We start from the raw sequence: 25,941 nt of genomic DNA, 5'->3' as shown, positions 1-25,941 counted from the left end.
TTTTTTGATGTGCTGTTGAATTTAGTTTGCTAGTATTTTACTGAGGATTTTTGCATCTATATTCATAAGGGTTATTGGTCTGTAGTTTTCTTTTTTTGTTGTGTCCTTTCCTGGCTTTGCTATCAAGGCAATACTGGCTTTGCAGAATGAGATGGGAAGGATTCCCTCCTTCTCAATGTTATAGAATAATTTCTGCAGTATGGGTACCAGCTCTTCTTTGTAGGTCTGGTAAAATTTGGCTGTGAATTCATCTGGTCTGAGGCTTTTTCTTGTAGAAAGATTTTTTATTACTGCTTCAATATCATTGCTCATTATTGGTCTGTGCAAGAGTTCTATTTCTTCTTGATTGCATCTTGGGAGGTAGTGTGTTTCCAGGAATTTGTCTGTTTCCTCTATGTTTTTGACTTCATGTGCACACAGATTTTCATAGTATTCACAGATGATATTTTGTATTTCTGTGTTATCAGTTGTAATATATCTTTTCTCATTTCTGATTGAGCTTATTTGGGGCCTTTCTCTTCTATTCCTGGTTAATCTAGCAAGAGGTCTATCAATTTAGTTTATCTTTTCAAAGAACCAACTTTTTGTTTCATGATCTTTTGTATTGTTTTTTTGTTTTACATTTTGTTTAGTTTTGCTCTGTCCTTAGTTATTTCTTTCTTTCTGCTGGCTTTGGATTTGGTTTGCAGTCTGGTGCTTTGTCCTCAAGAAGCTCCCAGTTCCCTGATGGCAGCAGATTTTGGGCTCATCAGGGTAGAAAGGCTGTCCAGCAGCTCGGGAGCCTGTCAGAGATATGAGGGACAGAGAAACAAACCACTCTACCTATATTTTTTATTGGATTCCATGCCTCTCAGGGGGTTGACCTCTACTGATATCTTTCTCTTTCTTGTTCTGCTCTGCAACTTCTTCCCATGGAATCTCTTGTAGGTTCTGGCACATTTCCCTCAGCCTTACACCTCATCTATGATTGTGTGTTTTTTCTTTTTTATCTAAAACTTTTCCTTCCTTCTGAGATGATCTGGCAGCTGGTGTCTCTGGTCAGCCATCTTTGAAATTTGGTAGTACCTTAAAGCTCTTGTAAATGTTTTATCTATTTTTGTTTCTCCTTCCCTTTCCACTGGATATCCAAATAAAAACTAGTGTGTTTTAAAATACTGATAAGGATTCAGACACTCTCTGTTCATTAAAGAGATCACATTTCTGCTTATTTGTAGAATGGTAATGAAAACATCTGTTGAGACTTCACTGTTCAAGGTATGAAACAATGGACGTTGTCCAAGGCCTGAAGGGTTTTTCTCATCCCAAATTACACAGGAGACTAACATACAAAGATAAACATTTTCAGGGTCCTATTTCAATCACTTGATACCATTTTAGGTCCAAATATTTTACAGTAGAGGGAAAATGCATATCTCTTTATGTTGGAGACAGCAGGCTTCAGAAACTAAAAACAGCATTAAGTCTTTATATAATACAATAAATGGAGCAGCCAGGCAAGCGGCTTTTTAGTTCAAGAGCAGCTTAAAGAGAAAGGAAAGAAATCATCTTTAAATACCTTTCATCACTGGGCAGCTCACTGTTGTCCTTCAGCCATATGACGGTGGGTATTAAAGTATGATCGTGTTTCACTTCGCATTCAAAGGACACTGTGTTCCCTCTTTGCACAACTGCATATTCAGGCTGTTTAATGATCCTTGTTGGATCTGAAATTTAAAGTTACTGTTATCCATTGACAAAGCTGGAGAATTTGCTCAAAGTCATCTAACACTTGAAAACAATTTGTTATCTTTACCTTACCTTTGATTTCTAAGTGAACTTCATTCTTTGCCATTCCTAATTTATTCCTTGCAACACATGTATAAGTTCCCGTACTGTCTTTTTGGGCCACAGGAATTTCCAAAGTTCCATTTTCATGTAAAACATAAATATCTTCATGAAGAGCACTTCCTTTAGCTCCTTTAAACCTTCATTACAGAAATTATTACAATGAGAGTTAAAAACACATCATAATTTAAAGTCAGACAAAAAATGCCACATTAAGCTCAATGCTACCATGGTCTGTGTTAAAAGTCAAGCCCAGAGACATTTGGCATTTGCACAAGTACACTGCATGCTTGTATGTCAGTGAGGTAAATGCAAAGACAAGACCTAAAACTGGAAAATTCAACAATAAATAGTGTTTGTAGAATTATGCTGATAAAACATAATGTTTATATTGTAATTTTTTATTATGAGAGATCTACAATTTAATAAACACATTATTACCTATTTTATCTCTAAATATAATAGTTAATAAAATAGTCAGAATGAAGGCTGCTCTTTTTGACATTTTCTCCTCAACTGTGATGTATTTGTAACTCTCTGTACAGGCTACAGTTATAAAGAGATTTTGATTTCAAGGCTAAAAGGTTTGTACTTTTGAAAGTATGAATAGGAAAATATTTAGGGAAGGAACAAAAAAGCATGTATGTCAGATAGAAGAAGTGAAGATGGAAGAAAAGGGATGAGGCAAAGTCAACCTCTTACCTAAGTGTTAAGTCATCACCTTCAATAGAAAATTGCCTACACAAGCATCCCTGTTTCTCTTCTCTGGGGTTAAGGTGGAGACCTGGGAAGATTTCTCTTTAATCCTAACCCTGCTTTTATTCTCATCTCAGTAGCTAGAGCCTAGCACAGTATCTGAGACCTGACAGATGATCAATCAATGAATGTTTCAATTTTGTTTTATTCATTCTTTCTGAGCTACTGTCTATACATTCTAGTCTTGTCTCTTCCAGCTCAAGAAAGCATGCTAGGAGGAGCTAGAGGACTTCTATCAAGAGTAGTGTATGAAAGGGGATGGTCATAAGTGGGACCTCTGTCTTCAAGAACATAGGAGAGTTTGGTTGGATCCAAGTCAGGCATATATGGCGGGAGAGGTACTAAAGTGAACCGTGGTAATAACAAATTCTGCTTTTCAGATTATAAAAACCTCCCCTACTTCGTGATATTTTATTATCAAGGACTGTCCCCTAACCAGTCCCTCCAGGGACTACTGACAAAGTCCCAAGGGATTTCCGTGCCACTGTAAAATACAGCAGCCTTAAATTTTTAAAGTAGCTTTGTGGTTGATAGAGTGTGCTGCTAGATAATATATGTGAAAGTATTTAGCAGAGCAGGTAGTTAATAAATATTTGTGAATGAAATTAATAATTAATAGTATGCTAGATTATGCACTGCCTTCCCCATATTTGTTTTTTGACTAAAATCCAACAGAGTTAGAAATGTGAAGGCTTTAGCAAATGTTAAGTATTAAAAAGAAAATAAAAACAAAACCCATAGGGCCACTACTTACCACTCTATGGTTGGGAGGGGAGACCCAAAGAAGGCACAGTCTAGTAAAGCAGGCCTGTTTGCAATGACCTGGTAGAGTGTATGTGTAGGTGTGAGGATTCGTGGTGGCTCAGCTAAGAATATTTTACAAAGGTAAAGCAAATATTAGAATACATTTTAGGCCCACAATATATTTATTACATTTTGTTTTAAAGTCATTAAAGTTTATGATAAAGCACAACCAACATGTCTCTGCCCCCATATTCCCTATCAAGCATGATACTACTAGTCACTCAAGGCAGAGAAATACAATTTTCTTTCCCTCTGCCTCATGCCTACATCTTGCTCAGGCATTATATTAATTGTTGATTTACTTCTCTGTATCTTCTATAATACTGTGAGTTCACTGCAGCCAGGGAATGGGACTTTTTATCATTTTATCTCCAGCACAGTGTCTGGCACAAAAATAATGGCCAAGTATATTTTTGTTGAATGACCGACCCATCATAACCCTAGTGGGTGGGAATGCTGGGAACACACAAACTGGCAGACAACAGCAGAGTGATGAGTGTGAGGACTAAAAAATGGAACCAGGGCAACAAAAACAAAAATAGACAAATGCGATTACATCAAATTGAAAAGCTTGCACAGCCAAGGAAACAATCAACAGAGTGAAGAGATAAACTAGAGAATGGGAAAAAGTATTTGCAAACCATATGTCTGATAAGGGGTTAATATTCAAATTATATAAGGAATTCACACAACTCAATAGTGAGAAAATGATTAACCTGATTTAAAATGGGCAAAGGATGGGAATAGACATTTCTCAAAAGAAGATGTTCAAATGGCCAACAGGCATATGAAAAAATGCTTAACATCACTGATCACAAGGGAAATGCAAATTAAAACCACAATGAGATATCACTTCATACCTACTAGAATGGCAATTATCAAAAAGATGAAAGACAAGTATTGGTGAGGATGTGGAGAAAAGGGAACACTTGTACACTGTTTGTGGGAATGTAAATTAGTACAGCGTTATGGAAAATAGTATGAAGATTGTTTATATTAAAAAACCTAAAAATAAAACTACTATATGATCCAACAATCCCACTACTGGGTATATATCAAAAGAAAATGAGATCAGTATGTCAGGATATCTGCACTCCCATGTTCATTGCAGCATTATTCATAATAGCCAAGATATGGCATCAACCTAAGTGTCCATCAGTGGATGAATAAGATACAGAAAATGCGGTACATATACACAATGGACCACTATTCAGCCTTAAAAAAGAAGGAAATCCTGTCATTTGTGATAACATGTATGAACCTAGAGAACATTATGGTAAGTGAAACAAGGCAGATACAGAAAAACAAATACTGCATGATATCACTTATACGTGGAATCTAAAAAAATTGAACTCATAAAAGTAGAGAAAAAAAAATGGAACTGGTCAAAACTGCTTCTTCAACATCCACTAATATCTTAACTGCTTAGCTCTTCATGTGATTAAGGAACTTCATTTCAAGCATGAAGGAAAAATACCAAGTATTTGTTGGCTTCCTGACATTACTTTTGTTTGAAAAGGGAGCATATTCATTCCAGAGAGTTGAAGTACAATTCCCTGGCACCATGAAAATAATTCTCACATAAATTTTAACAAATGTGGTATTTTGCTAGTTTTGTCCAATATTAGATGTACAATGTTCACATAAACCAACCATTTGATAATATGTTTGAGTATGTCACATTTTTAAAACATATTTTTACAAATTAAATAAATTTATATCCATTACTTGGATAAAGGCCAAGGATTACAATTAATGGCTTACTTTTTAAAAATAAGAATCATGAAATTGTTAATCAACTTGTCAGTTTCTAAGGATGGAAGAGTGGTAATGTTCAGTTACTAATAGCAGACAAATGCTATTTTCCTTTTGATGGGTTTGACACTTAGTCTAACCATCTGTGAATGGCATAGCCTATTTTATTATTTCCACAATGAAGAATTTGCCATTATAAAAACTGTTATGAATGAACATTAAGACCAGACTGCAATATCCTTTAGGGCAAGATCTGTGTCTTATCCATCTTTGTATATCCCTCATAGTTCTGGACACTGTGCATTGCGCATAGTAGATGCCCAAATATATTTTTGCTGAACGAATGGAAAATAACAGCAGTCATTAATTTAATTTGCCATGTCTTTAATAAAGAGAGAGCTTACCCAGCACGTTGACAAATGCATTTGCCAGTAAATATCCATATTCATTAGAGGCATTGCACTGATATACTGCACTTGATCTTTCTTGAACATTTGAAAAAATGATGGTATCACCATCTATTTTTCTGCTGGGGTCATCAGGGGCAACTGTTCGGGTGTAAAAACAGAAAGTATATATTTTATTCCTCTTTGCTTAAAAGATGTATACTACACTTGTAAAGCTTGAGGTCTACATTCCAGTCAGGAGGACATAAATACAGACCGATTCAGGTATGTGCATCAAGAAGACGACTAGAAGTCAGGCAGAAACCATTAATTTTTCTCCTCTGAATTTAGTTATCGTATATCAGCATGAGTATATGCTCAATATTCATTTAGTCTTAAGCAGATTGATTTTGCAACACTGAATATTACTTTAAGAGATGCAGGAAAAAAAAACTCACAAATTCAGGTGAAAATTGTACCACAAATTCAGGAAAACATTGCCTTGTTCACAAAGAGACTGCAGTTATTTAAGAGGAGGCAAGTTAATGATCAGGAGACACAAAAAGCTAGTCAAAAAACACTGAAACACGCTCACTCATCCAAACCTGTCCCTTTTGAGAGCCTCTTCTTGAAACAAATAAATAAATAAATACATAAGTACATAAATAAATATAGGGCTAATAATCAAATGTGAAAATATTTATTTTTCTTGTTTTGGAAGTTCCTGAGGCCGAAGTAGAAATAAGTTGTGTAAAGTTTCTTTTAAGGACAGTGTTTTCAACTAAATTTCTTAAGTACTTAAAAAAATGTTAGGACCACGACTGATTCTTACTGAAGTGAAATAGAACTGCCTAGGTAATATAATATGTGAGGATTTAGTCTAGGGAAGGCCCAACAATTTGGAACTCCTGTGCTATTAGAGATGAAATCCTTTTTGTGAATGCTAAACCTTAGGTTGTGACCTTACATTGCTTTAAAAGTACACTAAAAGGGGTTTAGATCTCTTGTCTCAGCATGCTGATCAACGTCAAAACCAAATAACAGCACTCTTTCTCTTAAACTGCTTTTGCAACTTGAACTAGTTAAGAGCCTTTACTTTCTTTCTAAACGCCATTTCTTTTTCTTTGGTGATAGGAAAAGGATGTGCATCTAAGATATATTTATCACTGCATTTAGACTCCTTTATCACTTTAAAATAAAAAATATTTGGTTCATCTGTGCTTTATTAACCCACTTGAATAAAAATATGAAACTAAAAGTATTCATCCTTGTTTTAGTATACATACTCAAAATATTTTGCTCACTCATTCTGTAATAGTTTTCCACTCTTGCTGTAACAAATTACCACAAACTTAGTGCTTAAAGCCACACAAATTTATTATCATTCAGTTCTGTAGGTTAAGAGTCTGATGTGGGCGTCACTAAGCTAAAACCAAGGTATCAGTGGGGCAACGTTCCTTTCTGGAGGTTCTAGGGGAGAATCCACTTCCTTGCCTGTTCCGCCCTCTGGAGGCTGCCTGCATTCCTTGGCCCGTGGTCTCCTTCCTCCATTTTTGGGAACCAGCACTTGGGCACTCAGTGCTGGGACTTCTTCAGGGACTCTTGGTGCCTGCCCTGACTGCACCTCTGGATATGCCAGACAGTGGAGTATTGGGCCTGGGTGTTTTAGACTGTGATGAGGCACAGGCAGAGGTCTGGGCCGAAGCTCTCTGGATGGGTGGCAGACTGTGTGAGAAGAGCTCCTCAAATTCCTTGAGTATATTGAGCTTTTAAAAGTTACACCAACATGTGATGTTTAATGGGTAAAGAGTTCCAGTTCTGGACATCTACTGCACAAGAATGTAAATATACTTAACACTACTGAACTGTGCATTTAAAAATGGTTGCGACGGTAAATTTTGTTACGTGTTTTAACCACAATAATTAAAAAAATTATACCACCACGAACATGGGAGACGAAAGTCAATTAATATAGCCAGTAGGACAATTTTCCCTAAGTGGAGACTCTTTAATCATAAACAGAAACCGTTTCGAAAAGCTTTTCTGGAGCTCCCAATTGCACTTTTCTTTGCTGTCAACTCTTTAGGAAGATACTTTTTGCCTGAAAGCCATCTGACTGTATCAGCCTTATTTATACTAAATGGAGTAGTCTTCAAATATTTATTTTTGGCAAGGTATTTAGGAATAAAACAAACCCTTTAGGTAAGAGTAATGAATAAGCAGATCTCTCTCCCTGGGGTTTTGGGCTACATTTCCTTAAGTACTTATTTTTTAAAAATGCAAACAAATCCAGGGACTGTCATGGTAACATATGGAGGCCCAGTTGGTAGCTGGACACAGAATAAAATTGCTAAAGCACAGACATTTAAAGCTTTGGACACTATTTGCTGGCTACCGGGTAGGAGTAACTCTCCAACATGCAAACACAAGTTATCCAAAGGAATAATAATTAATTCTGGGAATAATCAACTTCATTTGCTGTAAATAAACACTGGAGAAAGAAATTTAGGAGTACAGAATCACCATGCATAACTTAAACCCCTAAAGGTAAGGTCTACAACTGGGCTGGTAGCCTTCAGATAACACTTCCTTTTAACCAAATTCTCCTGACATGGCTGGCTAAAACCATAAATGTTTCTAACATTTAGATAATGAGAATAATAATAATAATGCCAACTTACATGTACAGAGTACTATCAATCTTGAAAATGTTTTTACATCTATTGTATAATTTTATTTTAAAAAGAACACATTATGAAATAGGTTAACCAGATAGTATTACACACATTTTGGAATATGAGAAACTATAAACAGGAGCACTTAATGGTTTGTTTAAATGAGATTGATGCTCAGGTTTTCTGAGCGGGTCAACTTTATAAATGTTTCCTGGGATCTGAACATTTGGGCATAATGTATGACAAATTTCTGGTGAAGAGTTAAATTTTCCTTTTCATCTACTTATTCCATCACCTAGAAGGAAATGTCAACTGAGCCCCTTAGTTTTGCAAAAGGGAAGAAGAAGGAAGATGCCTTGATGGAATTGTGGGAATATTCTGGACTAGTCCTCCATTCCGCGGGCTGCTTGCTTTGTGTCACTGGCTTTCAGTCTCTCCTTTCCATGTGAGCAAAATATGTCTCTGTGGCAGAAGGTCTTCTGCCCATTCTCATCTTCTCAGTTCCTGTCCCTCCTCATATCTGAGACAAAAGGGGCCTTTTAATATAATAATGGTGTGATCTTATACACATTTCATGCGGAAGAGCCTGAGAGATCTAACACAATTCATGTTGGAAACTACTGAAGATCTGCAAGTGTTAGACTCTCAAACTGTCTCCCAGGACAGAGATAGGAATCACAGTGGCCATGGCCTTGGCCTTGGGACCAGGACCCGGATGCCATGGATGTTCCAGTGGGGAAGACTGAGAGGAGGAAGGAACTTAGGGACAGCTACCTAAGGGTGATTCTGAAGTCCTGAAAGGCAACTTCCTGGGGGCAGGAGGGAAGTGCTTTGCCCATCTTGCTGATAGCAAGCTCATTTTCTTTCTGGTCCTGGGTCCTACCTTCACACCCTCTCATCACATGGCAAAATCAGAGTTCTCTTTCAGTACCAGCTCTCTGCAGCTGTGTTCTTTTTCCTGACTTCTGGTGATTGTTTTAAAAATACTTTTAGGAGGTTTGGACAAATTTCATATTGAATATAGTTTTTTTTTTTTTTTTTGCTTCAAAGGAAAGTCTTAAGTAACCTGGCCAGCTCTGTGGAGGACAAAGCTTTAGAAGACATTGAGATAAAAGACCAGTTGTTTTTGGAGTTAATTCTTTCAGTTCTGTAAAACAGTAGGTTCCAGAGTTCTGAAACGAACAGTCACGAATCAATAATATTGCATTTTGCTAAAAGAAAAGTCTTACTCCTCCCTCTTCCTGTTCCCACTTATCTTTTTATAGTATTTACGTGCACTTGGCAGCCAGAGCCTGCGGAGGCAGGAGGAGACAGTCAGTGCCCTTAGGCGAGCACCCACAAGTCACGAGTGGGGAGGCTGCGTATCTTGCAGTATGGTCCCCTGACTGTGTCTCTGTTGTGTGGTCAGGGGACAAACTTCAGGCACCTGGCCGGGGTGCTGCACAGCTCCTGCATGACAGTACTGCAGAGGCACAGCTGTTCCCCTGCCCTTCACCCTCAGCAGCCGGTCCGCCCACAGTTTCTGCAGTGTCTCGGGTGGAGAGTGCAGTTAGCAAGCCAGTTCATGCTCCCAGCTAACTTCTGGGGCCTATGCGAGGCCCCCGTGAAGGTGAGGCGTCCTTACCATGCTAATGCGGTGCCGCTGCACACTGCAGCAGATTTTGCTCTCAGTTCCTACCCCTGCCTCTCTGTGTCTCTCTGCCATCCTTCCCCTGTGCCCCCAGCATTGCTGGATGCATCTGTGGGGTGCACAACCCAGCGGACTGCAGACGAGAAACAAGCACTATCCGGTTTCCAGCATGGTCTTCAAACCTCAAAGGCAATTCTTTTCAGGGGTCTCTAAATTCATGGGGCAACTCCCAAGCAGGGTGGAAAGGGGAGAGGCACCAGAGCTCCTCAAATCTCTACCAATTTTCTGGATAGTTTTCTTCCTCATTTACTCCTTATTTTGGAGCAGGGGAGGTCAACACACGGTGGGGGCATGTGTGGTTCACTTTGAACTTAGCTGTTTTTAAGTGTCCACCTGGAAGCCACTCAGCAGAAGCTGCAGACGGGCCAGCTGCTGAGGGCCAGCGGCGGGGAACAGCTGTGGCTTTGCAGTTTCAGTGTGTAGAGAGCTGTGCAGGGGCCCCGCCAGTCCATCACCTTGCAGTTAGGAGATGTCCGAACAGTAACCCATGCACTTTCGATTTGGCCGCCAGATGTGGAGAAAGACCCACATCACCTTGGCATTAACATGCAGCACCTGCTCCCGGCACCATGGGGCAGCCTAGTGGGGCCTGGCCCCTCGCTCTGCTGCCACGCCGTGTGCTGTTCCTCTTCTTGCATGTCCACCAGAGCGACTCGTCTGAGGCACTCAAGGGACCCTGGAGCTGTAGAATTCCAATCATATGTGCTCAGCCTCATTTTTTCCATCCCATGGGGCCTTAAAGAATACTTTTGGGATGGAAAAAATGAAGTGATTTGGAATCTGATTTGAGACATTTTGCCCTCTTTCTGCTCTGGACCTAATCAGATGATTTAGGATTATAGTAGAAAGGCCTAATTTGTCTCCCCAGAATTACCACTCCCTGTCCCCAAAGCTGGTCTTTTGCAGTTGGTCCTCCCCACAAAAGTTTCATTTAAAAGGGAAGTGTCTATAAGTGTGTGTTTAAAGCTCCTAATACAACTAGAGTTGTGAGGTTCTGTCAGAGGCACTGCCTTTGCTGGTGCTATGGTCTGAATGTTTGTGTCCCTCCACAGGGACACAGGTGTTTAGGTGTTGAAACCTAACACCCAAGGTGATGGTATTAATAGGTGGGTGGGGCCTTTGGGAGGTGATTAAGCCAGTAGGGCTCCACTCTCATGAATGGATTAGTGCCCTTCTCAAAGGCTTTGGGAGCCTGTTTGCCCCTCTGCCATGTGAGGACACAGAAGATGCGAGCTATGAGGAACAGGCTCTCACCATACACCACATCTGCGGGCACCTTGACCTTGGACTTTTTAGCCTCCAGAACTGTGAGCAATGAATTTCTGTTGTTTATAAGTGACCCAGTCTAAGGTATTTTGCTATAGCAGCAGGAACAGACTAAGGGGGCCAGTGTAGAAGGATGACAAACTGAGCAAGTTGGGAGCAAAATCAGTCTCAGGATCGCATCCCGGCTGCTGAGCTCAAGGGTTTATCATTTCAACATGCCCTGGCTCCCCCGCATTCCCTGCTGAGTGGCTAGATGGATGGTCCCTCCCACTTGTCAGTTTTGCTGAGTCTGGCTCTCAGGTGCACTTTTAACCTCCCATAAATCGGGGCAGAACCTCTGAGCTGCAAACACACTGTGAAAGTGCTGAGCATGCGCCGTCATTTATTGCCATTCTTTATGCATTCCTAAGAAAGTCATACATTGTACCATCAAATTTCTTCTTTAGTTCTGGGTTTCTTCCACTTTTTCTCTTAGTTTTTACTCCCATTCTCCTGAGAGTGGCAACAGCTTCCTGATACACAACCACAAATTACTCTCTGCAGTTTCTCCTGATCTCAATCATGATTAAAATTGGGAGGGAAAATACCCAAACCCCATTTGCTGGCCTCTTTAGAATCTGTTTTTTCCCAGGAACATCTTCTTTTTACAGTAAACACAGGCTGTCTGTTTCAAAGCATCTGATAACGACTGTACTATATAACACAAGAAAATGCCCAATAAATCCTCACGGAACAGGGTGCAGTTACTCAGTGTAACTCTGCTCTTGTTAGACCTTGACGGTGAGAAACAGGGACCTGTGCCACTCTAAATTTGCCAGCAGTTTTCAGATCCATCTTAGGGGGAAGAATGTGCATTGCTTTGGGAAACTCAGCTCAGTAGACCTTTTAGTTACGTAAAAGGGGAACCTTTTGATTCTGACTTGGAGGCAATCAAGAGCCAATTTGGTCTATATCACAAGCCTGAAGGTTGTCTTCATTGTGTGTGAAGAATATCTTTGCAGATAATCATGGTAATGACTGGGAGGGTGAACCTGGGGCTGGGTGAGATACAGAAACCAATTTTCTCTGTCTCTGGGTCTACGAGGTCTGAACTCCAAATAGGGTAAACTGTTCAAAGATTTTGTCAGCAGCTGCTGGTGGTGGGTGGGATGGAGGAAGTGGAGGGCCAGTGGGCTCTCTGTTCATGGCCATGGCTTAGGAATCCAGAAGCAATGAGCTGCAATGTCCATTTTAAGTTTTGTTTTTTTTTTCTTTACCATAATTCCTTTTCACTGTCCCCAAGCCTTTAACCAAGTTTTGTAAAATTGGTCTTTGGCAGTGATTTGGCAGATTGATGGAAGGGCCTGTGGCCACACTTTCGGGGACTGTTATGGGAAGCTTGCAGAAGACAGACAATGAGGAACTGCAGGGAGTGGGGCAGCAGAGCAGGAATGCTGCTGAGTAGGTGACAAGCACAGGTAGGCTACATAGTGTTGCTCAAGGGTGATCTCAGCAGTACTCAAGGAGGAAAAGCTAGTCAAAGATTGAGCATCCTGCATATGATTGGAGTCTGAGGATGTGTTCTTTGGATGGTAAATGAGATGGTGACCTCTGAAGACTGGAGAACTTGGGAACATCAGGCTATACTTAGGACTGAAAATTTTTAAATTAAAACAGTCATGTTTCTTATTCTTGTCATATCCACTGGCTCTATGCCTAGCATCCCCATCCATCTCTTCTGACTCCTGTGGTGTTTCCATGAATCATTTGATGTTTTGAACAAAGAAGATCATCTGAAATTTTTTTTGAAGTTTATTTCTGACCCTGTGATTCTTCCCATCATCCACGTAAAAAACAGAGGAAATATTGCCAACTCCCAATTAACACATACCATTATGTCAATAGCATAAACTATTCAACGTCAAAATAAATATCTAATGGGAAGAAAATAAAAGTCTAAATGTAATTTGGTGCCTTTGTTTAGCATATTAATGGCTTCCTTTCCTAGCCTGAATTATTTTTTATCACCATTTGTTCACTCTTGAGATGTACATATGCTCTGAAAATACACTGCAACTAGAGCCAATCAAGGCAACTTACTTTCTACTGGGACTCCATTCGTTAACCAGCTAATTCTGGGTTTGGGTTTGCCATTAGCTCTGCAGATCAGGGTCCCATCCTCTCCTGGTGACAGCACAAGATTTTGAGGTGCCATGATCCAGTATGGAGCCGCTTTATTCGAGGAAGAGGAAAAAAAAAAGACCAAAAATCTGAATCAAACGAGTATTTTAGCAAAATAATATATTGAACTAGTTTAATAATAAAAATAAGTACTTGTTAGCCTCATTTTTTAGAAGGAATATATTTATAAGTGATGCTTCAAAGAACACAAAAGAATGTTTAAAGAAATTCACTGACATATATGTGCTATTTCTAAATCTGTTTGATAGAAATGTCATTGTATCATTTTACATTAAGATTAATCAGACATCAAAGAGGTAACAGATTTATCTAAGGCTGTAGAGCAATTTACAGGTAAAGACAGAGCTAAGAAACATGAATTTAAATTCTGAGCCCTGTAGAATACATGTAATTATAAAATTAGGAAGCGATTTAAAACACTTCATTTTTGAAGAATTGCAAAGGTAATGGAGAGTGTTCTCATACACCCTTCACTCAGCTTCCTCTGATGTTAACATCATACATGGTATAGTTATCAAAATAAAAAATTAACATCAGTGCCATTAACTAAATTATACACTTTGCTAAGATTTCCCTAGTCTTTCCACTAATGTCTTGTTTCTATCTCAGGATCCTGTCCCAGACACCATACTATATTTACTTGTCGTGTCTCCTCCAATATGACAGTTTCTTGGTCTTTCCTTGTCTTGCATGATGTTGACACTTTTTGAAGAGTACTGGTTAGTTATTTTGTAGAATGCCTTTCAACTTGGGTTTGTCTGATGTTTTCTCACAGTTAGCCTGAGGTTTGGGGTTTTCGAGAATACCATGGAGGTGATGGACCATAGCAGGGAATATATGAAGGCCACATGATTGATTATTGGTGAATGTCAACATTCATCACTTGGATTATCAACACTTAGGCGTGTCTGCCAGGTCTCCCTACTGCAAAGTTACTGTTTTCCTGGTTCCATACTCTGTCCATTAGCAGCGAGTCACTACGTCCAGCCGACATGCAAGAAGAGGTGGAGGAAACTCCATCTCCTTAGGGAAGGAGTATTAAAGAATGTGTGGACATATGTTAAAACTGCCCCAGTAATTAATTTTTTAGGGGAGAGAAGCACTGCATATATTCTGTTCCCCTTAAAGTTTCACCCACTAATTTTAACATTCATTGGTGGATCTGCCTGCAGCAGTTATTACTGTGGGATTCTAATGGTGATTTTCTATTTCTCTCATTCCTTCCACATTAATTGTAATTCTTTTGTGAGGAAGATTTTAAGAAGGAAATTTTTTAACCTGATTTATATGAACTATAAATAGCAATGAGAGGAGATTCAAGGTACCATGAATGTTGATATAAATTTACATTTAACATTATTGAAGAACATAACGAAAGGCATATTTAATTGAAGTTTCAGGATCTCTCATGAAGGCAAGAGGAATGCATTTTAAACAATGATATACCTTTAACTGTAACAGAAATGGTATGATGGATGGCTCCTAATGCATTTTTTGCTATACATTGGTAATTTCCAGAATCTGCTTCTGAAACATGAATGATCTGCAAAGTTTTCTTAAAGTTCTTATAAAATGTCCGGTTGATGGGTAGTATTCCATCTTCTTTTATCCAGTAAATAATTGGGGTAGGCCTGATAGGATAAATAAATAGTGATGTTACAAAAAAAGTCCACCTGTTACTGCTCCTGAGGTGAATTTTCATGCGGGTTTATAAGAAATTTTTATATAGAGATCAGGAGAAATACACAGATATTTTAATTAGCATCACAGTTCTACAAATAATGCTCAAAGTTTCACATTTTCACATAATCAGAACTATACTAATTTATGGCAGACCATAAACTTTGACTTCAATGATACAGTGTGAATGCTAGCATGAGTTGTGTTACTGAAGGGGCCTAATTATTTTTTCTAGAGTTCTGACTAATGAGGATCTTTTGGAAATTTTTACATGAAGGTACTATGCCAATCAAAAGATATATCATTACATTAATGATGCTGAATTATAATTTTTCATCAGTTACAATTTAAAACATACAGAGAAAGAACTCATAAACATATCTCTGCCTATGAACTTTTATATACATTTTCATTTCAAATGGAAAAATTTTTGTATTTTATAACAGACTATTTGATGATATAAATTAAGTGATTAGGGGAACAGCATTCTATATTTAGTTTCATGATTAATAATATTTAAAAATATTATCATACCAATTGCTAAGAATAGATCAAACTCATGTGTTACTCAAACCATTTCTCCCCCAACTATGTTTCTTATTAAGTCATAAAATATGGAGACAGATGAAAAGCCAGAATACAGGCTTGGAGTTAGAAGATCTTCACAACTCTAGCTCTGTCTCTAAAGGTCTCTCTGATCTTGGACCTCTGACCTCTTCAGGCCTTAGTTTCCTTAATGGGGATAAGAATGCTTGACTTGATCTAACGACTTTAGAAGGTTTTCATGAGGGTAAAATAAAAATCTACTCAACACGAACATTTCCTAAGCACTGAACTATGTGCGAGCACTGAGCTATGTGTTGGGAAGATAATGCTGAAAAAAGTATGGTGCAGGCCCTCAGGAGGATCACAGCATTTGTCAATAGAAATGCAAGTGGGATTAACTGATTGTAAATTTGTTTGGGTTTGTTTGGTTGAATAAAAATAACTGAGCATATATATCTGATGAAACAGATTCTAAAATTAAAACATGCTATAAATATAAAAGGAAGTGGATGATGTGAAATCATTTTGAAAAACCAAAATACTGTGCACCTGTGGAATCTGGTAACATAGCTGATGTTTCCTTATAGTTAGACTAATCTGCATCTCATATGATCTGCAGGTGAGAAGAGAATGGAGCTAGAAGCACAATCTCATAGTTTATACCTCACAAAGCCACGGATGGTTTTGGGGGCCTCCTACTCTACTGCACAGTTGTTAAGAATTAGAAATATTTTGAGTCTACGAGTCTAATGGTTGTTGGTTTGTAAACGATAGAGTCCCAAACTTGGTTTTACAACATCCCAAAGTTTTTAAAATTCCTTTTGGAGTTTTGTGAAATTTCCAAATACCCACCATATTTTAGTTTTTTACATAATATATCATTTGTGGGAGGAGAAGTCACTAAATTGTGAGAATGGGTACTTCTGCTCCCAAGAGGTGAGGGGTTGGCAGATTAAACCACTTTCTTATACAATAATGATGAAAATTGGAAGTTTTTTTAAATTTTAATTCCAGTGGAAAAGATGGATTTTTAACATATCTTTAAAAGGGGGCTTTGCTAGTTTTCAGTTTCTCAAAGAACTGAGTAATGCATAGTGTGATTTCCTGCCTTGGCCAGCAGAGGCCTCCATGTGCCTCCTGAAGGAAAGTTATTCCTGGATTCACGAAGGAATGTGAGACCAGCGAGCTACCAGGTCAAGGGCAGCTGGGATCACAGCACACGAAGGCAGCATGTTTCTGAGATTCCATTCAAGGTTTTCAGCCGATGTGCCCATACCGACGGTACCTGCTCTGCACAGGGCAGGGACTATATAGAAACTTGCCTGTAATGTGGACCTAACATAACAGTTGCTCTTGAATCTGGGGCAGTCCTTCCTGCAACTCCTGTCAAAATCACATCAGTTCTGGGTGGTTTGAGTTTTGAGGTGTGCACAGATGAGACAGTTCAGAGAATCTGGGCTTGGGCTTGTGCCTGCCACTAAGAAGTGGTGGAAGGGACATTGTGCTGGTCCTGAGGCTGAGAGGCCTCATGTGCGAACAGACTGCAGGAGGGATGTGAGAAACTCATGGGCAACAGCTCAGATGCCCCAGCGAACATCCAGCAGCCCCTGAGAGTCCTGAACTGCCCGCTGAGCCCCAGCAGATGTACAAGCATGCTTAGTTGACATTAGCTGAACCTAGCTGGTTACAGCACTACTGCCCTGCAGACCTTGGGACAAGGGATCAATAATAAATAGCAATTATTTTTAAGCCACTAATTCTTGAGGTGTTTTGTTACCAAATAGTAAAATGATACATCCTAATTATAGTCACAGCAATCATAAGGTGATTATTTCAATATGAACACTATTCCATGAACAAAATAGTTGTTAACAGTAATATGAGATTCACATAGGCTACTTTGGAAATAATTACTAAATTTTTCTTGATGCTTGATGGAACTAGTATAAGACAGTTACTCTTCCTATGATATTAATGCCTGTCTACAAACCTGCTATACTTTTATAAGAAATGTAAATCAGGACAGAAAGTGTTAACTCACAGTCCTTCTGCAATGCACTCTAGCGAAAGCACATTTCCTCTTAATTCCTCTTTGTTACTTGCATTGCCTTCCGGAGTTAAAAATGTTGGTGGCCTCTCTCTACTTGATTTAGCTGCAAATAAGAAAATCAATATGCATTAAAACTTATGAATATGTATTTCTGGAAACACAGTCCGCTGTCAAAAAAGCTGCCTGAAATTCTAATCCCTTTTCAAAACTATTTAATATTAATTATGAAATTTGTTAAGCTACACATACACACTCTCCTAGCCATCACTCACTCAATTACCCAGGAATAGAAATAATTTTGGTTGCATAAGCACTAGTAATAAGGACTGTTTTTCTTTTTGTGTATTTCCTTAATTTGGGTTAGGTTTTTATAATTTTTCTGTGGATATTGTATCTTCAAAATGTTGACATAGAGAAGAAAACCATGTTATCAGCTACATTTTCCTTAGTGTTAGTGTCAGGTCAAAGCAAAAATTAACTATCTTCTGAAAGATGTTAGGATTTTCAGAAAGATATGGTTATGGAAAAGGTATTTTGATTTATACTGCGGACATTATAGCCAAATCCACTGATTAATCATATTAAGATCCCCAAACTACAAAGTTTATGGAAAACAAAACAAAACTAGAGAGTTACTGACAGAGGTCTTGCAAATTGTATGCCATAAATTAAGAATAGTGGTGGGATTAAATAAATTGAAATTGGTTTCCTCAATGAAAAAATAAAGAGGGCCCCAGTCAGAGATCTTAAGGACATTTATACAGGCCACCTTCCTATTTATGGAGACTTTTCTAAAATGTATCCTTATCTTCTGAAGGCTTCTCAGAAAAACTTAAAGTGGAAATTACACCATCTTAGGGTTTAAAGGAATGAGTTCTGGACCCCTTATCCAGAACCCATTATTTTCACTGATAGACTCTATACTCGAGAACTATATTTCCCTTAAGGAAATCAAATTCATTTCTGTTTAAAGGAACGAAGTTAAATGCTCTATTTTAAAAAAGATGACTTCTATTAAAGACAGTGACTTGATTTTAAACAAAACTAAGAGAAGTGTTATTGCTAATTATATTGATATTATCATGTAAAAACAGAGTGGAAATGTGATGATTTACTATGAAATCCACATACTGTTAGTTTCTAAAGGCTCTAATGAGTCAGTATTCTAGCAGGTTAAGAGGTTCTGCCAATTCTAACTTAGTTCACAAGAAAAGTTTATGAATAGGACAAAAATAGAAAATAGAATTCTGAACATACATGAAAGATTTTTTTCCAGATCATGTGAAATGGTTCTTTACACGAATACAGTTATAACAAGTTTCATTGTCATACATACATCATGGAAAATGTTCTAGTGACATGCTTGAAAGTTTATAGCTAAAGTTCATAAGAGACATACATTTATACTAGTGGTATTAAACATATAACTAGAAATTTCATAAAGAAATAAGGTTAAATAGCCATGGAGGTGAAGTTAGTGGACTAAATTCTACAATGAAGGAGAGAATATCAGTCACAATCACCATAACTCACCACTATAAAACTCAGTGTCACTCAAATTAGCAGCTATAGTGTCATTCAATTCATCCACTGAAATAAACAGAATATTATGAAGAGGGCACAAAAGTAGCGGAGGAGGGTCAAAAAGTATTGGGTAACAAAAGCAAAAGTATACAGCTATGCTGGTCAAGTGCTGTCCCTACCAAGTAAAAACACTGCTTTACATTGTAGAAGACTAACTTATTAATTCATTCAGCCACCCCCAACCAGTAATATGCGAGCATATAAATTAAGCTGAAGGATTGCCAATAAAAGGCATCATGGGGCATAAAGCACACATAAATGCTCAGAACACCAAGTGTCATGGAACCAATAATGGCAATAAGAGCAAGAAACATACAGTACTTAGGCTATGCACATTCTTTATAATGCATACATCAACACTTTAGTGATCATTCACAGGTTCCCGATCAATGAACCTGTTTACTTCAAAGTCAGTAGTATTTAATAGTTAATATATTTTGTACATATTTGCAAATATCATTGAAAGAGAGATTCAGGAAGCTGAATTCTTACCTGAAATCACTTTTACAGAAATTGGTTGCTTCTGCTGTATGGTTTGAGTATGATTAAATCTGGCATAACAGATATAGTCTTCCCGGGTGTCCTCTGGGAGGACATTGGAAAAATAAAGGTCCCCATTCAGACCTTGAGAAACCCTCTCACTCTGTGGAAGTCTTTGAAAGGCTAGAGAAAGGCAGAGAGATGTACAGATCATTCCATCATAAAGTGGACACACTAAAACCCTAACTGTACTTACCCGACCCTAATTTCTCTGGGGTGGGAGCAGAGGTGAGATTAGAGTCACACACTGAAGTGTTTTATTAAGCAAGTATAAACAAAAAAATGTTTTACAAAAAGCTTGTGCGACTTTTTCTAATATCAAAATTAGTCCCTAACTGTTAAGCACATATACACACATATTTTAGAAAATGCATTGAGGAAGATCGTAAAGATGTTAACATGGGTTACACCTTCACACAACCAATGGTCGGAAACCAAATACTTAGGTAAGCACCTAACGGTGAGCTAGGCCCATGCCAGGCCCAGGCCAGGCCCAGGCTTATAAGAGTCTCAGCCCCACCTGAGCTCAAGACCCAAATGAAAAAATTGGGCAGCAAATGGGCCATTAACAATAGGGTGCAATGATGACACTATTTAATGCTGCAACCTGCCCCAAAGAAACCCCTCAGGCCCAGTCTCCCTCACCTCTTCTACTTTTTCTTTTCTGAATTACTCATCACCTCTGACATATGACATATTTTGCTCATCATATGTATGATGTATTGCCTGTCTCCCCACACTAGAATTTAAGTTCCAGAAGGGTGGACGCTTTCACCTGTTTTGTGCACTATTGTAGCACTGGAACTGTGCCTGGCCCTTCATAGGGGCTCATTTACATCCTCATTGGAGGACTAAATGAATAACCACCAGGACTCTGACTTTCCAGTTTTAAGCATGATCATTTATATCTCCTCGGGTTCAGTTAAGGAACTATCCAGCCTTAGGCATGGAAGAAAGATTTTCTTTTATTGACACAATAAATTGTACAAATGTATGGAGGTATGATGTGATGTTTTGATACATGTATATATTGTGTAATGATCAAACTATGACAATTAGCATATCCATCACCTTAAACATTTATTTCTTTGTTGTGAGAACATTCAAAATCTTCTCTTCTAGGTATTTGATATATACAATGCATTATTGTTAGCAATAGCAATGCTACTGTGCAATGGAGTACCAGAACTTATTTGGAGGGAAGAAAGTGGACGAAGGATGCCGGGAGGTGGAACCACAGGTCTGTATGTAAATTTACACTTGGCCAGCTAAAATGCATCCTAGAGCTCCTGATTCAGTTCACAGAGCCTTAACTGTGAGAGTTCTTCAGCTCCCATGTGAGAGAACTGGGAAAATTGTACATGCCTGTGGCCTAAGGCAGGTGTCATGTCTCCTGGCAGGATTTCTCCATTTTGAGTCAAGTGGATGTGCTCCTCCTGTGGCAGGTGCTTGGTCTAACATCTCACAAAATGCAAAATTATGGTTAAAAGCCTGCAGCTCCCTCAGGCAGGAAAAGGCAGAGAAACGTGGAGCCAGAGCTTGAAAGAAAACTGGTTAATCATGTTAACCAAATTATTGGTCAAGATGGGGGTTGGTTGGCAATTGAAAATTCATAGTTTTAAGCCATTAATCCCCAGGGAAAGGACTATTTTAAAAATAGCTCAGAAAAATAATGTATATTTATCTAATGAATACAAAGAGTTGAATACAGACATACATTTGTTATCTTCTGTTTCTCCTGCTGTATTTTATCAATGACAGGGGTTGGTAGATCAAATGTAAGACAATGGAACTACATGAGCAAGGGTGGTGGCATTTTGCCATTTGAGTTCCTTTCCATTACATTTGAAAAACAATGTATGCATATATAAGTAACTTCAGAATGTCATCTTGCAAGAAGAATGTTATATGGATGGAAATCTTTCTAATATTCCAGTTGCAAGTCCATTTGAAAGATTAGACGCTTTACCAACAGCCTAAAAATTACATAAATGACACAGCCAGCTGTGTAATGTGGGAAAAATATTAGTTACGTATTCAGATGATTCTGAGACTTTACACATGATATGTCTCTTTATTAAGCAACAAAAGTCATCATTTCTGAATAAAAACCAAGGACCAAATACTGGGCCTTATTTTGGCAGTGACATTTGTTATTCTTGAAGCCATAAAACACTCATTTACACTTGGCTTATTCTTATTCTTGCAAAAATCTATAAAAGTTGTCAATAATAGGAAAAATACATTTGTGCATTTGTTTATCTACATATTTGTTTTTCATTTCTTTGTGATGTATCTTCATATCTTATAGGAAATAGAATATATTTCCTACAAATATTTTTAATTCATTCCCACCACTCCACCTAAAAGACTCTTACCAATGTTACCAGTGATCTCTGTGTTGCCAAATTCAATAGTTATTTCTCAGTCCTCATGTTATCTGATCTATCAGCAGCATTTGAAACAGCTGATCACGCTGTCTTTTTTTTTTTTTTTTGGACAGGGTCTTGCTCCATTGCCCTGGGTAGAATGTAGTGGCATCATCATAGCTCACTGCAACCTCAAACTCCTGGGCTCAGTCTTCCAGGCTCTGTACCCACCACCTACACCTACTCCCTAAATTCTCTCATCCAGCCCAGCACCCCAGGGAGCACCTGTGCACTAAAGAGTCATACATTGCTGATTATAGTCCTGGATCTTCCTTCTCACTCATGTATCTCTGACCCTTGCTGGGCACCTTGACATGAAATGTCTTAAGGGGCCACTCACATCCCAAACTCTGGTTTCTTAGTCTCCAAGCAGAGCTGTGTGATACCTCTAAGGTAACGTGCTAACCTATTAGCTCAGGAAATTCTGGAGGGCAGAAGAAGCAGAGCAATAACTAACTCCCTCAAGGATAGGGACAGGGGTAGACAAATTAGATATTGCCTAATGGATGGCTTTATTTCTTTTTGCCTCAATTTCCTCATCTGCAAAATAGAAAGAATAATTGTACATGCTTCATAGAATTGTTGTAAAAATTAATGGGATAACCATGCAAAGTTCTTATAAAGGGATTAACATTTAGTAAAAACCTGATAAATATTTGATATTTTGGGGGATAAAAAAAAATGAAAATATAAGATATCCAAAACAGCTTGGTTTCTTCCCTGATATGTAATTCTGGAAATGGCAATTTCATCAATTGTTCAGGCTCCAAACTTTCTAGTTATCCTTGATTCCTCTCTTTCTTGCTCCTACCCCTCCCACAACAAATCCCTGAGGCTCTACCTTCAAAATGTATCCAGAATCTGACCATTTCCTACCCACTCCATCCACCCAAGTCCAAGTCAACATCAACTCTTGCCTAGATTACAGCAGTGGCCCCAACCAGTCTTTTGTATTCTATGTTCTCCACACATGAAATGAAGTGGTACTATTACTATTTGTTTTATTGTAGATAAAGACACTCCTTCAGTGTTTCTGTACTTCATTTGGAGCTAAAGCCAAAGCTCTTTCCACTGGGTCTCTGTGACCTTTGTCCATCACGCTCCTTCTTCACTCCATCAGTCTGGTCACCTTGGCCTTCCTGTTTTTAAAAACATCAGTGATGCTCCTTCCTTAGGGGCTTGCACCAGTGTTCCCTTTCTACCCAGATATTTAGAGGCCTGGTTGGCTCTCTCCCCTTAGGTCTCTGCTCAAACTCTGCCTTGTTTTTCTTCATAGCACTTATTGCCAATTTTGTAAATGCAATTATTATCTGCCTTCTTCCTCACCTCCCTCCACTCCCACTGTGTAGGATGTAAGCTCAGTGAGAGCAGGATATTTGTTTAGTTTATTTAGAGCACTATCTGGCACATAGTGAGTGCTCAATAAAATTGAGTGAATGAATGATATGATATGTTATTTATTTCGACGAGCAGCTATTTTCCTGAGCATCTCTAAAACATAAACATTTTATGAACCACAAGAGGTAAATACTTTATCATGATGGTAAACAATCATAAGATTCTTGGAGAAAGTTCATATAGTCAAAACTTACAATTATCCATCCAAAATATTATAGGTGGTGGTAATCCAACTGGGGGTCTACAGGGAAGTACTAAAGATTGACCATTTCGAAGTATTATTGGTTCAAGTTTTTCTTTGGTCCACAATGGTGACCCTATTAAGTAAAAAAAAAAAATAAATAAATAGACTTCTATATTATTTCTGCATTGAAAAATAAACAAAGACAGCACTACAATAGAAGGCAAACTGAACTCTTGGGAAAATAGTAACTTGTAATTTATGTATCTTAAATTAATGAGAAAATAATTTTTAAATGCAGTATTAAAAGTAAAAAAAAGTAATTAACATAGTAAGAACTGACAATTCTCATTCACTGCCATTGATAGTATAAATTCTGGGTCAGTGATTCCATGGCTAAGAATTTATACTAAATGCATCATTAGGAAGATACATAATTTCTATATAAATGTGTTCTTCATAAAAGAATGGAAAACACTTAAATGTCAAAAGATTTGTTAAATAAATAATTGTATATCTATACCTTTGAATACTATATATTATATAAGTAGACTTGTTTATAAGGTTGTTATGAGAATATATACATGATGTATCAATAAAACAGAAAAGTTGTAAAATAGTATTTCAGAATGAGCTGATTTTAAACACATACACACACATCTGCCTAGAAAAAAATGGAAAGAATATTTGAGCAGTAGTTATTTCCCTAAATGGAAGGATTCATGAGCAAATTTTAAATTTCTTTTTGGTTTATTTGTAATTAATTTTTCTATAATTAACACATATTACACAGGTAATAAATTTTTTTTTAAATGCCAGAACTGCAAATGGTCACTGTAATTTAAATATACGCTCTTGAGGTTATTGAGAGGATTTTGGTCCTGACCACTGCAGAAAGAGCCACAGTGATATCAAGGTAGTGAAGACACTCATTCAAAACAAAAATACTTGATTATCTATATGATACTGAATTTATTTCCATATGGCCATTGGAATTTTGCTTATATATAAGATACATGAGAAATAAATAATTAGGTAAATTCAGGGAAGAAACACTTTTTTTTAACCCTGGTGTCTTATTCAGGACTTGTATAAGAGACACATTGGATTGGCAAAGCATTAGGCTGAGGAGCTTGTTAGCGTAAAGTGGAAAGAAGCAATAATTTTCATGCAAAACAAAGTCAGAATATTGGAAGTGATGCCATTGCTTTTTCTTGTAACAGTATTTGGATGATGTAACAGAAGCCGAGTCTTGGAGCAATACTTTAAAAAGGGTCATATTTGGTTGACAAGTCCCACTTACTGGACGGGCGGACGACAATGTTATTAGAAATTGCAGCTCCGCGTTCGTTCCTCGCTGTGCACTGATAGACTCCTTCGTACGTCTCAGCTTTCCCCTCGCTCATGATGTTGATTATGAGCGTCCCTGAGCCAGGCTTCATGGTGACTAGAGGGTCTTTATCTATGTCAAAATGCGTCCCATTACGGGTCCAGGAAAAGCTGCCCAACACACGAAAGATTAAGTGTGTTAATGGTCCAGAAAAATAGGATTACTTACTCTTTAACAAATTCCTAGCAGTGTTATGGGTTTCTAGGAATAATTACTAGATTTTCCTATTCAGTAAAAGAGCAATAAGCCCCCATATTTAATAGGTTTCACTGAATCATGACTTAGAAAAAAGTGCTGACTATACATTTTAAGGTACCTGTCTTCTGTAGAGCTAGCCCAAATCCAACTCAATAAAGAAAATCATGCACACAAATTGCCTTTCCTTTTTCTAAGAAAATATAGGAAGCAGGTCTCCCAGGCACACTCTCTTAGAGCTTTATTACCATTTTTATTGTAAACGCCACTGTTCAGAGAGTGGATAACCTGCCTATAAAAATTGGCTCCGGGCTAAAATGTGACAAGAAAGCCCTCTACAAGTACTACCTATACGTGTTGAAAATTAATCAGACCAGTTTCAAGTTAGCAAAATGCAAAGTGTAGGTTGAGAGGAGAGTAAGAGATACGAGTTGTGGGTGTTTTAAATGTTGGTTATTAAAAGTGGTAATTCTATATAAAATATAATTTGACAATTTTTAATTCTAGAGATGACTTTATGAGTTCCTGAGGAGGTATGCCAAATTGACAACTGAGATTTTTCTTTCTCAGTTTTATTTATATTAAAGATTGTCTTATATAAAAGTCACAAT

At 38.0% G+C, this 25,941-nt stretch overlaps 1 protein-coding gene across 32 annotated transcripts in view; it reads right to left on the bottom strand.

Moving 5' to 3' along the window:
- Nucleotides 1-25,941, bottom strand: part of NRCAM (neuronal cell adhesion molecule) — a 79,413-nt gene that overhangs the window by 43,232 nt on the left and 10,240 nt on the right. For 17 of the 32 annotated variants that reach the window (XM_045565400.1, XM_045565412.1, XM_045565399.1 and 14 more), the window contains 11 exons: nucleotides 25,049-25,245; nucleotides 23,759-23,881; nucleotides 19,690-19,860; nucleotides 19,147-19,203; nucleotides 17,605-17,716; nucleotides 14,784-14,968; nucleotides 13,236-13,367; nucleotides 5,544-5,687; nucleotides 3,335-3,446; nucleotides 1,798-1,964; nucleotides 1,556-1,703 (listed from right to left, as the gene is read on the bottom strand). In XM_045565400.1, the coding sequence (XP_045421356.1) occupies nucleotides 1,556-1,703; nucleotides 1,798-1,964; nucleotides 3,335-3,446; nucleotides 5,544-5,687; nucleotides 13,236-13,367; nucleotides 14,784-14,968; nucleotides 17,605-17,716; nucleotides 19,147-19,203; nucleotides 19,690-19,860; nucleotides 23,759-23,881; nucleotides 25,049-25,245 (1,548 nt within the window). The remainder of the gene's footprint in view (nucleotides 1-1,555; nucleotides 1,704-1,797; nucleotides 1,965-3,334; nucleotides 3,447-5,543; nucleotides 5,688-13,235; nucleotides 13,368-14,783; nucleotides 14,969-17,604; nucleotides 17,717-19,146; nucleotides 19,204-19,689; nucleotides 19,861-23,758; nucleotides 23,882-25,048; nucleotides 25,246-25,941) is intronic. The other 15 variants (XM_045565414.1, XM_045565427.1, XM_045565402.1 and 12 more) reach the window with 2 other exon arrangements.

The sequence above is a fragment of the Lemur catta genome, chromosome 11 (genome assembly GCF_020740605.2).
Source record: "Lemur catta isolate mLemCat1 chromosome 11, mLemCat1.pri, whole genome shotgun sequence".
NCBI classification, from domain to species: domain Eukaryota; kingdom Metazoa; phylum Chordata; class Mammalia; order Primates; family Lemuridae; genus Lemur; species Lemur catta.
Note: the sequence above shows the minus strand (reverse complement) of the source record. Positions and strands in the feature narration are given on the sequence as shown.